This window comes from Melanotaenia boesemani, chromosome 10 (genome assembly GCF_017639745.1).
Source record: "Melanotaenia boesemani isolate fMelBoe1 chromosome 10, fMelBoe1.pri, whole genome shotgun sequence".
In the NCBI taxonomy this organism is placed as follows: Eukaryota; Metazoa; Chordata; class Actinopteri; order Atheriniformes; family Melanotaeniidae; genus Melanotaenia; species Melanotaenia boesemani.
Window position 1 is genome coordinate 10,369,921 of NC_055691.1, and position 17,619 is coordinate 10,387,539.

The following is a 17,619-nucleotide window of genomic DNA, read 5'->3' on the forward strand; positions in this document are numbered from 1 at the left end:
TCTGGTTCCTGAACAAAAGCTGGTCAGAGAACATGATGATGAAAATATTTTTTTCTTGACTGGTGTCTGTTTGAACTTTTTACAGATTTAAGTTTTTGTCCCATTTTAGAATAATTTCCAAATTTTCAGGGGGATTATATAAGCTGTATCCAATAGAAACATTTGATGCCTGAGCTCAACCCAACCTCCTGAACCTAAACTGGGAGCTGGTTCTGATTACTCACGGCTCTGTGTGAAGTTGTTCATTTCTGAAATGCACTCTAATGGGCTCGACACATGGGGGCGACAAACAGCAGCAACAACAGTAGTGTCGCACATCGCAGCTTCCGATCGCCTTTCTCCAAGAAATGTGATTGGTTATGATATTGGAGGGAATTTTGACATTTTCAAAGCAGTCGTGAAAGAAGAGGCATGAAGGATGAAGTAATCTCAAGACTGATCCAGGACAAATTTACCCTGGTGCCACAACGGCTGCCTTTTTATTTACATCTCTATGTGTGAAGTATTTTAAAGTTTGGGAAAGTCAGACACAGCTACAATGACTGTTCCTCCATGTTGAAAGTGTTTGCAGACGACGCTGTCTACCTGCTCTTAGCTCATTGGTCAGTCAATGAAGCCCCTCGCTGGTTGGTTGTTGTGCCATGCGACAGCAAGAAAAATTGAACATTTTTCTATTTACTTGTGTGGCGTCACAAGCCCCTGTGTGCACATCTACTTGAACGAGAGCAACACTTCACATGCACAAATGTCGCCTGTCGCTTGGCTGGAGGAAGACAGGGATTTTAGCCTTATTGTTCAAGTTCCATAGAAAATGATGGAGAAAGAGTGACATCGCCTCCTATGTGTCTAGCCCTTTAGAGCCATATTGGTCTTGTCTCCTGGAGATCAGGTTATTTTTTCTAGGGTTCCTGCTCTGTTCTGTTGGACGGATCTCAGCGAACCCATATTCTGTCTGTTCTGTTAAACATGACCTGTCCCCCCGCAGCACCTCGTCCTGTCCAACAGCTGCTGGTCCGTCAGGCCGATGAGACATCTCTGAGTGTACGATGGAGTTGGCCGGTTGGACTGTGGGATGGCTTCATTGTGCTCCTTACAGAAGACAATACCCCCAACCCCATCTCCCAGAGAACCCTCGGCTGGGGGGTCAGAGAGTGCACCTTCAACAGCCTTACTTCAGGACGCCACTACACTGTTACTGTGACAACCACCAGTGGTAACCTGAGCAGCTCTGCCTCACTGTCGGCATGGACTGGTAAGATGATGCTGATGATTGTTATGAAGATGAAATGGGGTTGGGGGCATTGGTGGTGGCCAAAGGCAGGGATCTAGGCTGTCCGATCCTTGGCTATAGAAGCTGGCTTTAAGGAGCGTAGACTGTTGCCTGTCTGGCATGTAAGGAGCCAAAACTAAGGTGTGAGGGCTTGCATTGATAGATGACTTGAGCTCTGAAACCAGTCTGTTTGAGAAGGGTTGGACTTTCTTTCACTCTGGAGTTGCTTCCACTGAGAGATGCTGAGCAGGTGTGACAATACTCATTGCCCAAATATACAGTGGGGGTTTGCTGAAAACATTTGGCAGTCACCTGTCAGAAAGGGCCTAAACTTTCACCTCCAGCAGAGCTTTAACCATGCCCCGGGTGAGACGGGGGACATTGAGTCTATTGGGCTATGTTGCACGACTTTATAATTCAGGCAGCCGATTGGAGCTGAGGCCAGAAGGTGGTTGGTGCATGTCATGGTGGTAATCCCAGAACTTGTTGATGGACACCTGCAGTGACGGATGCAGTCAGGCTGAAGGAGTCCTTTCAGGCCGTTGGGCCTGTTGGACCCCCGAGGAAGCTGATGGGTACCGGCAGGATAACTGCTGTGGCAAATACTCTAGAAAGAGTTTGATGACTCCATAAAGAACAACTTTCAGGCAGCTTCAAGGAGACTCTAGTCCACCATCCGGCAGCTCAGAAGGTGGAAGTAGTGCACCATCAACATTGTACGGTGGAGAAGGGGTGCTGCTGACCTTGACTCGGGACGTTGTAGGTTGGTGGAGGGAATACTTCGAAGACCTCAATTCCACTAGCGCGTCTTCTGATGAGGAAGCAGGGTTTGGTGTGTCAGAGGTGGGCTCTCCTAACTAACTCCTCTGTAGTTAAAACACTCTTTGGTGTCAAGGACCCACAAATGGATGAGATCTGCCTGGGGTTCCTCAAGGCTTTGGATGTTATAGAACTGTCATGGTTGACAAGCCTCTGCAACTTTGTGTGGACATTGTGGACAGAGCCTCTGAACTGACAGACTGGGGTGGTGGTCCAAGTGCGAAGGGATCACACCTCTCAGCCCCCCTGGTATGTCTATTCAGGGGTCCTGAAGAGGAAGGTCCTTGCTTCAGGAGAATGGATTACCAGATAAAGGCCATTTGGTCCCCATACAACCAGTGTCAAAGCATTAACTCTGACTAGTTTCTAGTGAGGGTTGAACTCCACCAAGGCTGCCGTTTGTCACCGTTTTGTTCAGAACCTTTATGGACAGAATTTGTAGGTGCAGCCAGAATTTTGAGGGCGGAAGCTTTGGTGGATTTAGGATTTGTGCCTGCTTTTTGCAGATGGTTCTGTTGGCTTCATCAGGCTGTGGTCTCAAACTTTATCTGGTGCAATTAGCAGCCAAGTATGAAGCAGATGGGATGAGAATCAGCACCTCCAAATCCCAGACCATTGTCCCCAGTGTCCCAAGTGAACGTTCAAGATTCTCTGGGTCTTATGAAGTTCTGATTGATAACCACAATGTTTAGATGGTAGTAGCAGTGGTACAAGTTCACCTCTTGTCCTCTGAACACTGTCATCTCAGCTCCAGCTCAGGTCGGCCAGTTGCACGTCTCCAACCTTGGCACCACTGACAGTCTGCAGATACAGTGGGAACCGGCCTCTGGAGACCTGGATTCATACCGCATCCTGCTGGTCCATGACAGCAGCATCATCAAGAACCAGAGTGTGGTGGCGGACACGAGCAGCATTTGTTTCCAGTCCCTGAGACCAGGAGCTCTGTACAAGGTGGTGATGACCACCATCAAAGCCGGACTAACCTCCAGACAGACTGTGGCGGAGGGACGCACAGGTGAGCCCACCTGTGCGAACCAAAACGAACTATACTACAGTTAACCAGAACACAAAAAAACTCATAACTTAGGTTTGATAGGAAATTAATGAAAAATTTATGGATGTGTATAGATGCATGGATGTTGGATCATGTATGTATGTATGTGTGTAATGTGTGTATGGATGGATGGATGGATGGATGGATGTTATGAACTGTTATACTGACATTCATACAGTTGACATTCATCTCTCTTGAACTTCTTTGAGCGAAAGAAACACTCGTCCTTTGTGTGTTCCGCTGTAAGCAGGATATTATTGAAAAGCAAGAATTTGTGAGGAATTTTCAGGAAGTGTTGACGAGGACACAACACAAAAGAAAGTGCAGGTCTGTGGGTCAGAGACTTCCTGTCAGGACGAGCATCAGAGTTAGCTGCTGCCGATAAATCCTAACCGTGCAGGACAGCTCATCTCTCAGTCTAAAGAAAATAAGAGGAATCTGGGATTGAATCCTACCTCCCTTATCCCTGGACAATTATTCCGAGAATAAAAAGTTTTAATAGAAAAAGTTCAGTTAGAGAAATTTGAGTGGAATAAGCTGAGCTGTCTCTGTACTGTGACTGAAAACTAATACACCCCCCCCCCCCTCCAGTGCCAGCTGCAGTCACTGATGTCCGGGTCAGCAACAATGGCCGTACAGACTTCCTGACCGTGTCCTGGAATCAGGCTGCAGGTGAGGTGGACAGTTACCTTGTCAACCTGATGGATGGAGACAGGATGCTTCACACCCTGGCCGTCTCCAAGTCCAGCCCAGGCTGTGTCTTCAACTCTCTGGTATCCGGCCGTCTCTACAACATCTCCATCAGCGCCTGCAGTGGTCGGTACCAGAACCACACTTTCATCCAGGAGAGAACACGTGAGTCCAATTTACAGGACTTTCTGAGCCTGTTTCAGGTTTTCAGGTGTCTGATAACCTTCATATGTTTATTTATAACATTCTGGTTACTGAGAGAAGCTCATCAGAACAATCAGCTTCACCAGATTCATGAGGAGAGGAGAATTGGAGGAAGAAGAGTTTTGGTTCTGTGTGAAATTCACATGTGGTTGAGTTCTTGTTTCTTCTGTCAGAACCATCGAAGGTTCTGAACCCCAGGGCGATCCATGGTGCCCGGGGTGACTACCTGAAGGTCAACTGGTATCACGCTGCTGGAGACATGGACCGGTACCAGGTCTTCATCAAGCACAACAATATCTTCCTGCAGAACAAGACGGTGCCAAAGACCCAGAGCGAGTGTGTGTTCACAGACCTGGTACCGGGCCGGCTCTACACGGTGCTGGTGAGCACCTGGAGTGGAAAATATGAAACCAGTACCTCAACCCACGGCAAGACCTGTGAGTGAACACAGTGTCTATCAGAACTGGTCGATCCAGTAATCACCTGACTGGCTCACAGCTCCAGCCAGCTGATTCTGGTTTATGCCACTTCCTGTCTGGTGTGACCAGCAGTTGCTGCTTATTAAACCTTTCTCCCACTCAGATTAACCACAGCTCCTCTCCATCCTTAAGTCCCAGCACCGGTCCGATCTCTGGCTCTGGCAGGACGGGGAACTGAGGACCTGCGGGTGACGTGGTTGGCAGCTCCGGGCGATGTAGATCACTACGAGGTCCAGCTGCTGTTTAACGACATGAAGGTGTTCCCTCCCATCAGTCTGGGCAGCGGGGTGGAGGAGTGTGTCCTGTCCTCACTCACACCTGGACGGCTTTACAAGATCCTGGTCTCCACCTTCAGTGGTTCAAACCAGAGGGCCCGCTTCATCGAGGGCCGCACAGGTTTAATTCAATTTATCTTTATTTGTACAGCACCAGTTAACAACAAAGTAATCTCAAGTCACTTTTACAGACACAGTCCAATTCAGTCCAATTCATTGTAGTCGATTATAACAAATCCATGATATGATTACTAGTCCAAATTAAACTGTGTGATATAAAACAATTCATCAAAATAGTTACCCAGTAAAGGAAGCCAACAGACTGAATCAAATCTCTTTGATTCAGTCTTTCATCTGGAACTGCACAAGGAGACAGTGGAGAGGAAAACCTTCTTTTCAACAGGAAGGAAAACCTTCATGAGAACCAGAACCTGGAGCAACATCTGCTGGACTGGTTGGAGGTGGAGAAGACAGGAAAGAGGGGTCAACAAGCACCACAAATCTAAGTCAGGAATACCTTCTGAGAAAGAAAAAGAGAAACACAAATGAATGACAACAGCAAGGCCAAATATGTATACATGGAGTAAATAGAGCAGAGAGGAGCCCAGTGCATCATGGGATGTCCCCCAGCAGCCTCGGCCTATAGCAGCAGAACTAAAAGGATGGATGAGGGCCACCAAGCCAGACCTGCTATAACATTTATCAGGAAGGAAAGTTTGGAGTCTGATCTTAAAGGTAGAGAGGGTGTCTGCTTCTTGAAGCCAAGCTGAGCGGCTCTGACAACTGAAGGTTCTGCCTCCCATTGAACTTTTAGAACCTCCCAGAACCACAAGTAAACCTGCAGTCTGCGAGTGAAGCTCTGTTGGGGTAAATCTGGAACTAGGGGATCTCTGAGATCCAAAGAAGCTTTAGTCACTAAAAGTTGTATATGTCAGGAGAAGAATTTTAATTTCAATTCTGGATTCAGCAGGGAGCCGATGAAGTCCAGAATAATTCCAAGGTTCCTCACTGTAATTGTAGTATTTCCTGAAACACTTGTGGGTCAGAGGAGGAGGAAAATCTGTGAGATTACTCCACACACACCTGAAATGTTTGTGTGGAGGAGATCCTAGTTCTAACCCAGTTGTGTTTCCTCCTCCAGCTCCCAGTAAGGTGAAAAACATCCACATCAGTAACGGCGGTGATTGCAGCAGTCTGCAGGTGAGTTGGACACCTGGTCAGGGCGACGTGGATGGGTACTCCGTGTTCCTGTACAGGGAGAGCCGCCAGCTGACAGCACGAGCTATCCCTAAACACCAGAACCAGGTGAGGTTCGACTCGCTGCAGCCGGGTCAGCTGTATGGCGTCATGGTCCAGTCTGTGAGCGGAGAACTGCTGAACAACAACACCGCTGCAGGACGGACAGGTAAGGACACCCGATTCTTTGCAACAGCAAGCAGCTTCAAACACATCTGCCACCAGTTTTAACGCCATGTTTCTGTTCTACAGTCCCACTGGCAGTAACTGGTCTGCAGGTGGACCCGGTCCACAGCACCTGCAGCCTCCAGGTGAGATGGCAGGAAGTTCTGGGCGTGGCCGACGGATACTTCCTGCAGGTTCTGGATGACAGAGGCAGTCTTGTCACGAATGTCTCGCAGCCGTTTGGACTCACCCTCCACAGGTTCGATGACCTTACTCCGGGAAAGAAATACAGAGTTCTGGTCCAGACCACCAGCGGGGGGGTCCACAGCCTGGGGGTCAGCACAGAGGCCCGAACACGTAAGATTTCCTGGTTCAGTTCACTAAATGTGACAGAATTCTAAAGTAAAATGGATAGAACTCTGAGAATCAACCCAGCCAGTTTCAGAATCAGGAAAAGAATCAGAACATGATTAGAAAGATTCAGACCTAAAACCAGGTTCAGAACCAGAACCTGCTACAAAAAGTTCAGAACCAAAGCCAGGTTTAGAACCAGGACTTGATAAGTTCAAAAACCAAATTTTCAAAACCAAACCAAAATTTCTTCGACAGTGCCACAAAACACAGAATAAAAATACATTCACAAGTAATTATAATAAACATAAAAACGCCTCCACATCCATGACACACACACATGCACGCACCCACACACACACACGTACGCACTCACACACTCACACACTCACACTAATGCACATTGTAAATTACTGGATGAGGTGTATTATAAATAAGACTATAAACAACATAAGAACATACAATAAGTGTGTGGTTGATGTAGCAATGATGGAGACGGTGCATGTGGGTGTTAGGTATTAAGAAGCCTGGTTGTCCAGGAGTAAAAACAGTTTCTGAGACAGTTTGTCCGGCTGCTGATGATTCTGAACCTCCTGCCAGAGACAGGAGGTCAAAGAAGCCTTGACCGGGGTGTGATGGGTCAGCCAGGATTTTCTTTGCCATATTTAGGCCTCTACATTTTGAAATGTCCTCCAGGGCCAATGATTTTCTGTGCAGTCTTAATGACCCCTTGCAGGGCTTTTTTATCATTAGCTGTGCAGCCAGCATACCACACCATGATGCAGCATGCTACTACACTTTCTATGGTGGTACGATAAAAGGTCTGTAGCAGCTTTGTCTCCAGCCAGCATTTCCTCAACAGCCTCATGAAATGGAGCCTCTGCTGAGCTTTGCTGACCATCACTGTTGTATTGGTGGACCATTCTGACTAAAAAGGATCAAAATTAAAAACTAATTAGAAATGTTCAGAACCAGAACCAGTTTCAGATTTAATTTTTTTGCACTAGTCAAGAAAAAGATTTTAGTAAAGTCTGAATATTTTCTGGTTGTGGTTTCATGAGGACATGTTTGTGGTTGGAACTAGGACTAGAACAGTTTTACTACATAAATGAGAAATTAAGTTCTTCAGGTCTCCCTTCATTCTTTCACCCATCAGGTCCGGCCACCGTCACCGACCTGGCCATCAGAACCAGTTCCACCAGCAGCCTGGCCTTCCACTGGTCTCCACCTGATGGAGACTTCCAGCTTTACGAGGTCTTTCTGTATAAAAGTGATGAGTTGCTGCAGGAGAAGCTGCGGGTTCAGTCCACCAGTCAGCAGTGCTCCTTCCAGGGTCTCAGACCAGGAGCTCAGTACCAGATGGTGATCCTGACTCGCAGCGGAAACCAGACCAACCAGACCTCCATCAGGGCAAGGACAGGTGAGCACGGGCAGGTGAGATATTAAAGGTTTCCTTCAGTTTGTTGCCTGCAGATTGAATCAGAGACTATTTTCCTGTTTAGTGCCGGCAGCAGTGGCATCTCTGAAGGTTCTGAGTGGAAACGGGTCAGACGCTCTGTGGGTTTGCTGGGATCGAGGTGCTGGTGATGTGAGCGGATACCTGCTGTCTCTCTACAATCCTGACGGCTCACAGCAGGCCAAGAGCCGTCTCAGCTCGGAGGCCACAGAGTTTATGTTCTCAGGCCTGGTACCAGGCCGACAGTACCAGGCCGAGGTTCTGAGCCTCAGTGGAGAGCTCCACAACACAGCTAGCACTGTGGGCCGAACAGGTGAGACAGACCATAACTCCCAGAGCTGGACAGCCAGAGTTTCAGGTTTTTCACTTACATTCAGTTTCCTTATGTAACATCTTTAACCCTTCAGCTCCCAAACCCCCCACCTCGTTCTTGTTTGGTGGGGTCACCAACACATCCCTGGAGATCACCTGGACTGGCCCCATGGACTCAGACTACGACGACTTCGACCTACAGTGGACTCCTCGGGACCGGCTGTCCGTCATCAACCCATACCACAGCCGCACGTCCGGCAGCCGCATCCTGAGGGGGATGTTCCCGGGACGCCTCTACACCTTCAGCCTCCGCACCGTCAGCGGGGCCACGCAGTCCGGAGCCACGCCCACCTACAGCACGCCCATCCACAACAGCATCAGAACCAGTAGGTGCCAGAACCTCAGCTGCTTTCTGTTCATACTGTCCAGGTTCACAGGATCTGCTTCTTTAACACACATCATCCAGATTAATGTCCAAGTTCATTGCAGCCAGAGCCCTGGAAGTTCTGAATCTGTTTTCTGGAAGGAGTCCAGTTAAACCAGAGTCGGTGTGAGTTAGGTGTGTTAGGGTGGTAGAGGTGCTAGGAGAGGACGTTTTCCTAGTGAGACATGCCTCATCTGATAGACTTGAAATGCTTGTCCCATGGAACCACGTATGACAACAATCTGGACTGGTACCAACAGAACCAGATCAGAACAATCTGGATTGAGACTTAGTTTAACTGGTCTTAACCTAACCAGTCTTAACTGGTTTTAACTTAACTGGTCTTATCTAAACGGGTCTTAACTGGTCATCACTGTGGCAATCTAGAATAAAAGTTAACGGATTTGTTTGGTACGGTACGAGTCAGAGCAATTTATTTATTTTTTTTTCGTGTTTCCACAGGCAAAATCTGGGAGGGGTACCAGAATATCAGAATAAAAATTATCTTTTTTGGATCCTTTAATTGGGGTCCCAATCTTACCAATCTGACCCCAAAAAGTGGAGCTTGACACACTGCAATTTGTCGATTTGTGGAAAGAATCATGACTCAGCAACAAGACCAAAGCAGGAGCAGCTCCATGTTTACATGTACTGTAGATGCTTTGTTGTGTAAAACCACATGACAAGAAGGATGACAAACCGCTGGATACCCACCATTCTCCTCCTTCGTTTCTGTTTTTAGGTGATGTGGAAATGACAGAGATCAAGATTTGCCAAACCAAACTGCACCAAACTCTCCTGTAGCAATGATGATGATGATGATGGTGATGATGATGATAACTGACTTGGAGCTTTCTTTCCTGATGCAGAGCCGGAGCGAATCCACAGCCTCCACTGTCACCCTCAGAGCTCCACCTCCATCTCCTGCTCCTGGGGGCTTCCGGAGGCTGACTACGACTCCTACACCATCGAATGTCTCTACCAGGACTCCCACACCCTGGTCTACTCGCGTCGCACCGGCCGGGACTCCACCAGCTACATCATCACCCAGCTGGAGCCCCACAAGCGCTACACAGTCTCAGTGAAGGTCATCTCTGACGGGGTGACTAGTGAGGAGTCGGTGGACAGCGTGGTCACCATGATCGACCGTAAGATCCTGGTTCAGGTGGAGGTCAACATTTGTCAATGGTGGGTGGAGATTAATGTTTCTGTGGTGGTATCCTACAGGTCCTCCTCCACCTCCTCTCAGTACCCGGGTCAGTGAGAAGTCTGCTGTGGTCTCCAAGTCCTCCATCTCCTTCTGGTTTAACTGCAGCTGGTTCAGTGATGTCAACGGAGCCGTGAGGTTCTTCGCAGTGGTGGTGATGGAGTCTGAAGGTGAGTAGGACAACCTGCACAGAACAAACCCAGCTTCTCTGTGTTTGTTGACCCAGAATACCTTGGTCCTGTCTCTGCAGGTATCGCCGACCTGCAGCCAGACCAGCAGCACCCTCTGCCCTCCTACTTAGACTACAGGTCCAACAGCTCCATCAGGTCTTACCAGACCAGCTTCTTCCCCAGCCGCTGCTCCGATGGCCTCGATGCCAGTGCCCATGTCTTCAACATCAGCCTGGGGACAGGAATGGACTCACTGGGGGGACCCTGTGAATACAGAGACTCAGACCTGAACCCAGAGTCTGCCAGAGACCTGAACCACTTCTGTGATGGACCACTGAAGCCTAAAACAGCCTACAGGTATAAATCTCCTGCTTTTCTGAGCCCTGAAACCTGAGGGACCCGGAACTGCCATCCTGGATGTCTTTGTGCAGGTCGACTGGATCAGAACACCTTCTGAACTCAGAACTGAACCTGGTATATTATTTTGTGTCTCAGGATCAGCGTCCGAGCCTTCACTCAGTTGTTTGATGACGGGACAGAAGACTCAAGCGTCTCATCTCCTCTGTTCACCGACACCTTCCTGTCGCTCCCTGTTGTCACAGAGACTGGTAAGGACCAATCAGGCTGCTGGTCAGAGAAGATAATGGTCTGTCAGGACGCAGCTGGAGATAACGTTCTTGTTTCCTTTTGCAGAACCTCTGAGCGGCGTCATCGAAGGCATCAGCGCCGGGCTGTTCCTCATCACCATGATGGTGGCCGTCACCGCGCTGCTCTTCTGCAGACACAGGGCACGCACAGTGTACGTATCCATGCACACACCTGTGAGACAGGTGTAACTCTGGTACTGAGCTGAGTGTGTCTCATCAGGGTGGAGGAGAGGCCTGCCGTCAGGATGAGTGTGAGGAGAGACAGGACCGCAGGAGTCCAGCTGGGGATCAGAGGGTACCACACAATCAACAGTTACTGTTGTTTTAATACTAAGCTTGATGTAATATCACTAACAGCCACTAAGTGCTGCTGAAACAGACTCACATCCAACAACAACACGGGCTTTTCTCATGAAGCAGAACAGATCAGGAAACCATATAACATCGACTCAGTGGATAACGATCCAGTGTTTGCTGGGATCATGATCCGCTGATGGATGTGGGACAATAACACAGCTGATTTAACACAATCACATCCATTCATCTCAAACTGGAAAAATCTAATTTTCTTTCTGAATCAGATATTTAAATAAAAACAAAACTATACTGCTTTTATTGGGCCGTTTCCTTTTCTACGTCACATCATAGACAAAAAAACTGAAAGATTAAATTTCTGTTTGTAAACGTTAAATCAGGATATTGTGTAAACCAGGTCCTGGGGGCTGAAATCAGTAGCCATACCAAACCAGTAGCTACACCAGTGGATCCAAACTGGTCTGCGGGATGAATTTGGTTAACATGAAATGACATAGAAGACATTAACTGCAATGTTTTATCTTATTTTATTTTTTATAAAAAATAATTCTGAATTTGTCTGTAAAAGTGTGAGGTTTAATTTTTTATGTCTAATTTTCTAAAACATTTATAAGGCAGGTGGATAACTTGTAATATCTTAAGTATCTTCATTCCTTAATAGATCTGATTTTCAGTATTATCAGTCATTTCGTTTGGTCAGGATAACTACACATGCATGGAAATGTACATGTACATTTAAATAACTTATAAATCTTGACAAGTTACCTTAGCCATGATGTGAAATTGGGTAATCTCTGGGTAGTCTACCTTCTTCCCATAGTCCAGCATTTGCATGTTAGGTTACCTGTAGGTGGTCCAGAACTAAAGCTCTATATTTACTCCTGGGGGTGGACACCTGTTTGTTCCAAGATAAAAAAAAAACAAACAAAAAACATAAAGAAAGGAACCAAACTGATTTCTTATTGTGTGTTTTTAGAACCATGATGTCATCACATGACCATGCCCAGTTGGTGTTATCAGATGTCAACGCACACTTCATGAGAACAGTCTGTGACTAAAACTAACACGCTAATTTTATTAGATTCTATTTTGTGAAAATGTGTCTTAACCTGCTGCAGAACTGAAACCAGAGAGTTTTTTTTCTCTGCTCCACAAACAACATAAACACCATATCTAAAATGGGCTGACAGTGTGCTGTATTTAAAAAGGTTTTTTAAAATTAGGACACTGAGTAGAGTGTAAATAAAAACAGAATTATTCAGTTATATGTGCTTATTTCCCTCTTTAATCAAGAGTGTAACTGTTTGATTTGAGAGAAAGATTTCTTCTTTTCTCACTTGAATATCATCTTGCTCTCTCTAAACTGCTCTCTCTTCTTGCTCTCAAATATATACTGAGACTCTACCTCTCCACGGTGCTCTTTTTTTTTTATCCTGCATCATGTTACTGAGTTGTTGAAAATTAACCTGATTAGCTGCAACATGGCCCTCCAGATGTTCATTTGCTTTTCAATCCAAACTTTTAAAATGTTTTTAAGTGAAACAATAAAATGTCTCATTTTCATTTTCCTGATATTTTTAATGTAAAATAACTAAATCTTTAGATTAGTTTTTTATTTACGTTTTACGCACTGGTCCAACCTGATATACGTAGTTGTATTTAACTGAAGGATCGTCATGTGCGATGATGAACATCTTTATTTATCATCTGTGCTGAACTCTAATGTGTTTGTCTGTTTCTTGGTTTTCAGCGGCAGAAGAATCTCCAGGTAGGACGTTCAGACTTTTTCAGTTCATCTTCAACCTTCTGGTTTCTCTGTGGTAACAGACATTGTGTTTGTCTTCTTTAGTCCCATCAGGGTCATGAACTTTGAGTCTCACTACAACCAGCTGTTGGCAGACTCCACCTACCTGCTGTCAGAAGAGTATGAGGTCAGTCATCACCTTTCGTTCACTCATCCATCAGCCTGATTGGTTATCTTTATACCAGGTTTAAATCTGGAACCTGAACCTGGAACCAGAATCAGAGTCTCAGTGAGGTAATTCCAGGTTTAGGTCTGGATTTTCAGCTTCACTTCTTATCACCATGATAAGTCATGTCATGGTAAAACTCACCTGTTCCAGAGCAGGTAGGCGTTAGGTGTTGTTAGTTCAGACCTCAGACTTCAGTCTCTGATGAAGCTACTACTTTGTTTAGCCTGTTAATGTTTTTTTCCATTTAGGACCTGAAGGATGTTGGTCGGAATCAGCCTCTGGACTCAGCCCTGCTGCCAGAGAACCGCGGGAAGAACCGATACAACAACATCCTGCCCTGTGAGTGGCGTCATCACCTGCCTCACCTGCCTCACCTGTTTGGGTCTCACTGTGTTTCTGTCTGTGTTCAGACGACTCAACGAGGGTGAAGCTGTCCTACGTGGACGATGATCCCTGCTCAGACTACATCAATGCCAGCTACATCCCAGTAAGACTTGACTCTGTGGTACCAACAGAAATTTAGATATGAGTCCATTTTTTGACCAGTACAATCCTCCAGTTCTCTGTGTGTTCACTAGTTCAGACTTGAGATTGGGTGTAGTTTGCTGTGGATAAAAATTTGAGCTAGCTTTGGATTTTGGTTTTGGCTGGTTTTGGATCACATGATTTTGGACTTGTTTCAGGATATTGGACAAGCTGTAGACTTGAGTTTGAACTGGTTATGGACATTGTGGACATGACTTTGGACTGCTTGGAAAAGGATTCTGACATGACCTAAAGGGGGAACAGGATTGATGGGACTCAGAGCCGTAAAGCTGGAATGAGGATGTTCAGCCACCATATGGTGCAAAGAAAAAACTAAACCATAGGATCAAGCATTTGGGCTACCAGGTCTTCTGATGTGGACTGGTTTTTGACTGACTAAGGAATTGGTTCTTGTTTTCGACCTGGTTTTGGACATTTGTGTAAACTGGTGTTGATTTTGGTTTGGGCTAAGTTTGGAATGGGTTTGAAATGGTTTGGACTGGACTTTGGGTTTGAATTTGGACAGATTCAGACTGGTTTGGACTGAGTTTAGACTGACTCGTCAGGACTAAGTTAGGACTGGGTTTGGACTGTTTTGAAATGATTTTGGACTGGATTTAGACTGGTTTGGATTCAGTTTGAACTGGATTTAGAATAGCTTGGACTGGTTTGAACTGAGTTTAAAATAACCCAGTTTAGTGTGGGTTTGGACTGATTTGGACAGAGTTTAAACTGGTTTGGACTGGGTTTGAACTGACTGGTCAGGACTGGTTTGAACAGGTTTTAGACTGGTTTTAGACTGGTATGGACTGAGTTTGGACTGACGGGTCAGGACTGGGTTTGGACTGGTTTGGACAGGTTTTAGACGGGTCAAGACTGGGTTTTGACTGCTTTAGACTACTTTGGAATGAGATTGGAATGGTTTGAACAGGTTTTAGACTAATTTGGACTGGTATGGACTGAGTTTGGACTGATTTGGAATGCGTTTGGATGGATTTGAACAGGTTTTAGACTGGTTTGGACTGGGTTTGGACTGGTTTAGACTGGGTTTGGACTGGTTTGTATATATGTATACGTTCTTCTCATTCTGTTCTTGATGTTTTCAGGGTAATAATTTCCGTCGCGAGTACATCGCCACGCAGGGTCCTCTGCCAGGAACAAAGGATGATTTCTGGAAGATGGTATGGGAGCAGAACGTTCACAACGTGGTGATGGTCACACAGTGTGTGGAGAAAGGCCGGGTGGGTTTGAGACAGCTGCTGTAGCTGAAGAGTCTGAGAAACCTTCCTGAACTTTATCAGTTTCTTCAAAGGCTTCAGGTTATCTTGGGTTACAAAGTAATGTTTCTCTTCTCCCGGATCCAGGTGAAATGTGACCACTACTGGCCATTCGATCAGGACCCTCTGTACTATGGAGACCTGATTGTCCAGATGCTGTCGGAGTCGGTTCTGCCTGAGTGGACCATCAGAGAGTTCAGAATCTGCAGTGTAAGTTTGGACCTGAGCAACTGAAACACATGTTTTCCATCCAGACATAAATCTTCTTGATATGTTTAGTTAGTGAATTTGCTGCTCCCAGATCAGTTTTCCTTTCTGTGTTCAGGAGGAGCAGCTGAGCTTCAGCCGTCTGGTCCGCCAGTTTCACTACACAGTGTGGCCTGATCATGGAGTCCCAGAGACCACTCAGTCCCTCATCCAGTTCGTCCGAACCGTCCGAGATTATGTCAACCGAACCCCTGGATCTGGTCCTACCGTGGTCCACTGCAGGTGGTTAAATTAGAGCTGAGGAAGGAGAATATCAACCCATATGAATTAGTTGATTCTGACTGACTTCTGAGTCTTTTTCATTGAAGTGAAAATTACTTTACCATCAGGTTCAAAAACGCTTAGACACTCGAAGTAACACACTCGAAGAACGAACTGAAGTCTCAGTTTTCTAAGATCAATTTTATGTATACTGAACCTTTACAACAACATAGCTGTCGCTTTCTATTGTCTTTATTCTTTCCATGAATAAACAGACGAGAGAAACAATACAAACTATAAAACCAAAGAAACAGAAAAACAAAAATGGTTAATGGTTGATAAATGGACATGTACTTATATAGCCCATTTCCAGTCACCTTGACACTTTACGCCACCTGTCACATTCACCCATTCACACACACAGTCCAACCCCGATAGGCACATCAGGAGGCAACCTAGGGTTAAGTCTCTTGCCCAAGGACACTTCGACATGTAGTCGGGAAAGCCTGGAATAATTTAACCACTAAACTGATCTGATTATCTAGTTTTAGACAGTTATCAGTATACATATCAAAATATTTTAGCTTGAGGTAAGATGTAAGAAGACAGCGGACCAAAGAAACTAATGGAACAACTATTAGCTCAGATTTACCAAATATAATATTTTGAGTATTTTGAATATTTTAATTTAATTTCAAATGGTTTAACATGATCCAGGATTCTACATTATTTAGACTAAAGGTTTAGTTACTGAACCACTGTGTTTAAAGGGAAATAAATCTTTTTGTCATCAGCGAAGCAGTAGGAAGAAACATCAAGAATTTGAAATAAGGACCCTAGAGGACACACGTGGAACAAAAACTGCAGTAGACCCTAAATGGATCCTTGTGGAACTCCACAACCTAAAATCAGACTGAAGCTTTTCTATTATCTTATTAAAATCCAGGTCAGCCTGTAATTCAACATGGAATTACAGGCTTTTAAAGTCCTTCAACACAGCACATCACATTTTCTGATTAAACCTCTTTAGGCTTTATTAATACTTCACAGATTGATTCTGCTTGTGTGTGTGTGTGTGTGTGTGTGTGTGTGTCAGTGCTGGTGTGGGCCGCACGGGAACCTTCATCGTCCTGGATCGAGTCCTACAGCAGCTGGACAGCCGGGACACACTGGACATCTATGGTGCAGTCTTTGATCTGCGACTCCATCGATCACACATGGTGCAGACTGAGGTAGGAAAGAAGCATCATCAGAGAAAGTGTATGTGTGGTATCATGCCAGGTCCACATTATAAAGGAAAATCTACACATGGTCAACAGCACAGGGCTGAAAGCAGAGCTAATCCTAGTGTGTTTGGCAGACTGAGGTCAAGTCGGCACTTTGTTTCATAAAACTGATGTCAAACAATAGAAACAGAACCAATGTCAAAATTGATTTAGTAATTAATTAATTACTAAATTAATAATCTCAGATTACATCTCCATGCAGAGATAATTTTAGATTAAATTTTCACTGAGAAATATATCAGATTACATTTTTTTTCTGAGATAACATCAAATTACATTTCCACTTAGAGATATTTTCAGATTAATTACCACTCAGAAATAATCTTAAATTACATTTTTCAGATTCCACTTCCACCTGGAAATATTCTCTGATTCTCCAGGTCCTGTGTTATTTCTAATCCTTCCCTCCACATTCCCTCCTCAGGTTCAGTATTTGTTCCTGCATCAGTGTGTTCGGGACGTCTTGAGAGCCCGGAAGCTCCGTAGTGAACAGGAGAATATACTCCATCCCATCCTGAGAATGTGACACTCAGGAGTAAGAGGTGAGACCACCATCATCACACTGCTACTCCGCTCTGATATCACCACAGCTGATAATCGGACATATTGATCCTCTCCCACAGAGACGCTGTGAATCTTCTCCCAGCTGACAGACGGTTGGGCTCCACAGAGAGACATGGCAATTTATTTTTGTATCAGCATTCATAATTTTAACCTGCAAATATTTCACACAGAGAAACTTTATGTTAATTTATGTAACTGAAATCTGTTTAGTTTCTGTGGTCAGTCAGCTGCTGCTCAGTTCAGTTATGATAAAGCTGTTGTATGTGAATGTCTGTGGACCACAGCAGCACCTGGATCTGTACCTGTCTGTAAGCAGCTCATTAAACACAGAGCACACACACATCCTTGATTTGTGTTTTTATTCAACCACGACCAGTTCAGGATGGCAGCAACACAACATACTTACTGCGCAGGAAGCTTCCAGATAACTGACACAACTACCCAACTAGCAA

The 17,619-nt window shown here is 45.4% G+C and overlaps 2 protein-coding genes across 4 annotated transcripts in view; one reads left to right on the plus strand and one right to left on the minus strand.

Moving 5' to 3' along the window:
• LOC121646905 (receptor-type tyrosine-protein phosphatase beta-like) overlaps window positions 1-17,509 on the plus strand; it is a 36,445-nt gene extending 18,936 nt beyond the window's left edge. For 2 of the 3 annotated variants that reach the window (XM_041996002.1, XM_041996004.1), the window contains 26 exons: window positions 986-1,252; window positions 2,838-3,104; window positions 3,735-3,998; window positions 4,211-4,474; window positions 4,649-4,912; window positions 5,933-6,196; window positions 6,280-6,549; window positions 7,700-7,963; window positions 8,046-8,312; window positions 8,407-8,697; window positions 9,605-9,883; window positions 9,963-10,112; window positions 10,193-10,469; window positions 10,608-10,720; window positions 10,806-10,911; window positions 10,980-11,054; window positions 12,825-12,842; window positions 12,924-13,005; window positions 13,296-13,386; window positions 13,458-13,534; window positions 14,679-14,813; window positions 14,937-15,059; window positions 15,175-15,338; window positions 16,414-16,549; window positions 17,028-17,145; window positions 17,227-17,509. In XM_041996002.1, coding sequence (XP_041851936.1) covers window positions 986-1,252; window positions 2,838-3,104; window positions 3,735-3,998; window positions 4,211-4,474; window positions 4,649-4,912; window positions 5,933-6,196; window positions 6,280-6,549; window positions 7,700-7,963; window positions 8,046-8,312; window positions 8,407-8,697; window positions 9,605-9,883; window positions 9,963-10,112; window positions 10,193-10,469; window positions 10,608-10,720; window positions 10,806-10,911; window positions 10,980-11,054; window positions 12,825-12,842; window positions 12,924-13,005; window positions 13,296-13,386; window positions 13,458-13,534; window positions 14,679-14,813; window positions 14,937-15,059; window positions 15,175-15,338; window positions 16,414-16,549; window positions 17,028-17,129 — 4,610 coding nt within the window. In that variant the 3' untranslated portion in view covers window positions 17,130-17,145; window positions 17,227-17,509. Of the gene's footprint in view, window positions 1-985; window positions 1,253-2,837; window positions 3,105-3,734; window positions 3,999-4,210; window positions 4,475-4,648; window positions 4,913-5,932; window positions 6,197-6,279; window positions 6,550-7,699; window positions 7,964-8,045; window positions 8,313-8,406; window positions 8,698-9,604; window positions 9,884-9,962; window positions 10,113-10,192; window positions 10,470-10,607; window positions 10,721-10,805; window positions 10,912-10,979; window positions 11,072-12,824; window positions 12,843-12,923; window positions 13,006-13,295; window positions 13,387-13,457; window positions 13,535-14,678; window positions 14,814-14,936; window positions 15,060-15,174; window positions 15,339-16,413; window positions 16,550-17,027; window positions 17,146-17,226 lie in introns of those variants that run through there. The other variant, XR_006011730.1, reaches the window with a different exon arrangement.
• Window positions 1-17,619, minus strand: part of LOC121647505 (NACHT, LRR and PYD domains-containing protein 12-like) — a gene marked incomplete at its 3' end in the record, with an annotated part of 791,953 nt that overhangs the window by 451,249 nt on the left and 323,085 nt on the right. The gene's annotated exons all lie outside the window — the stretch shown is intronic.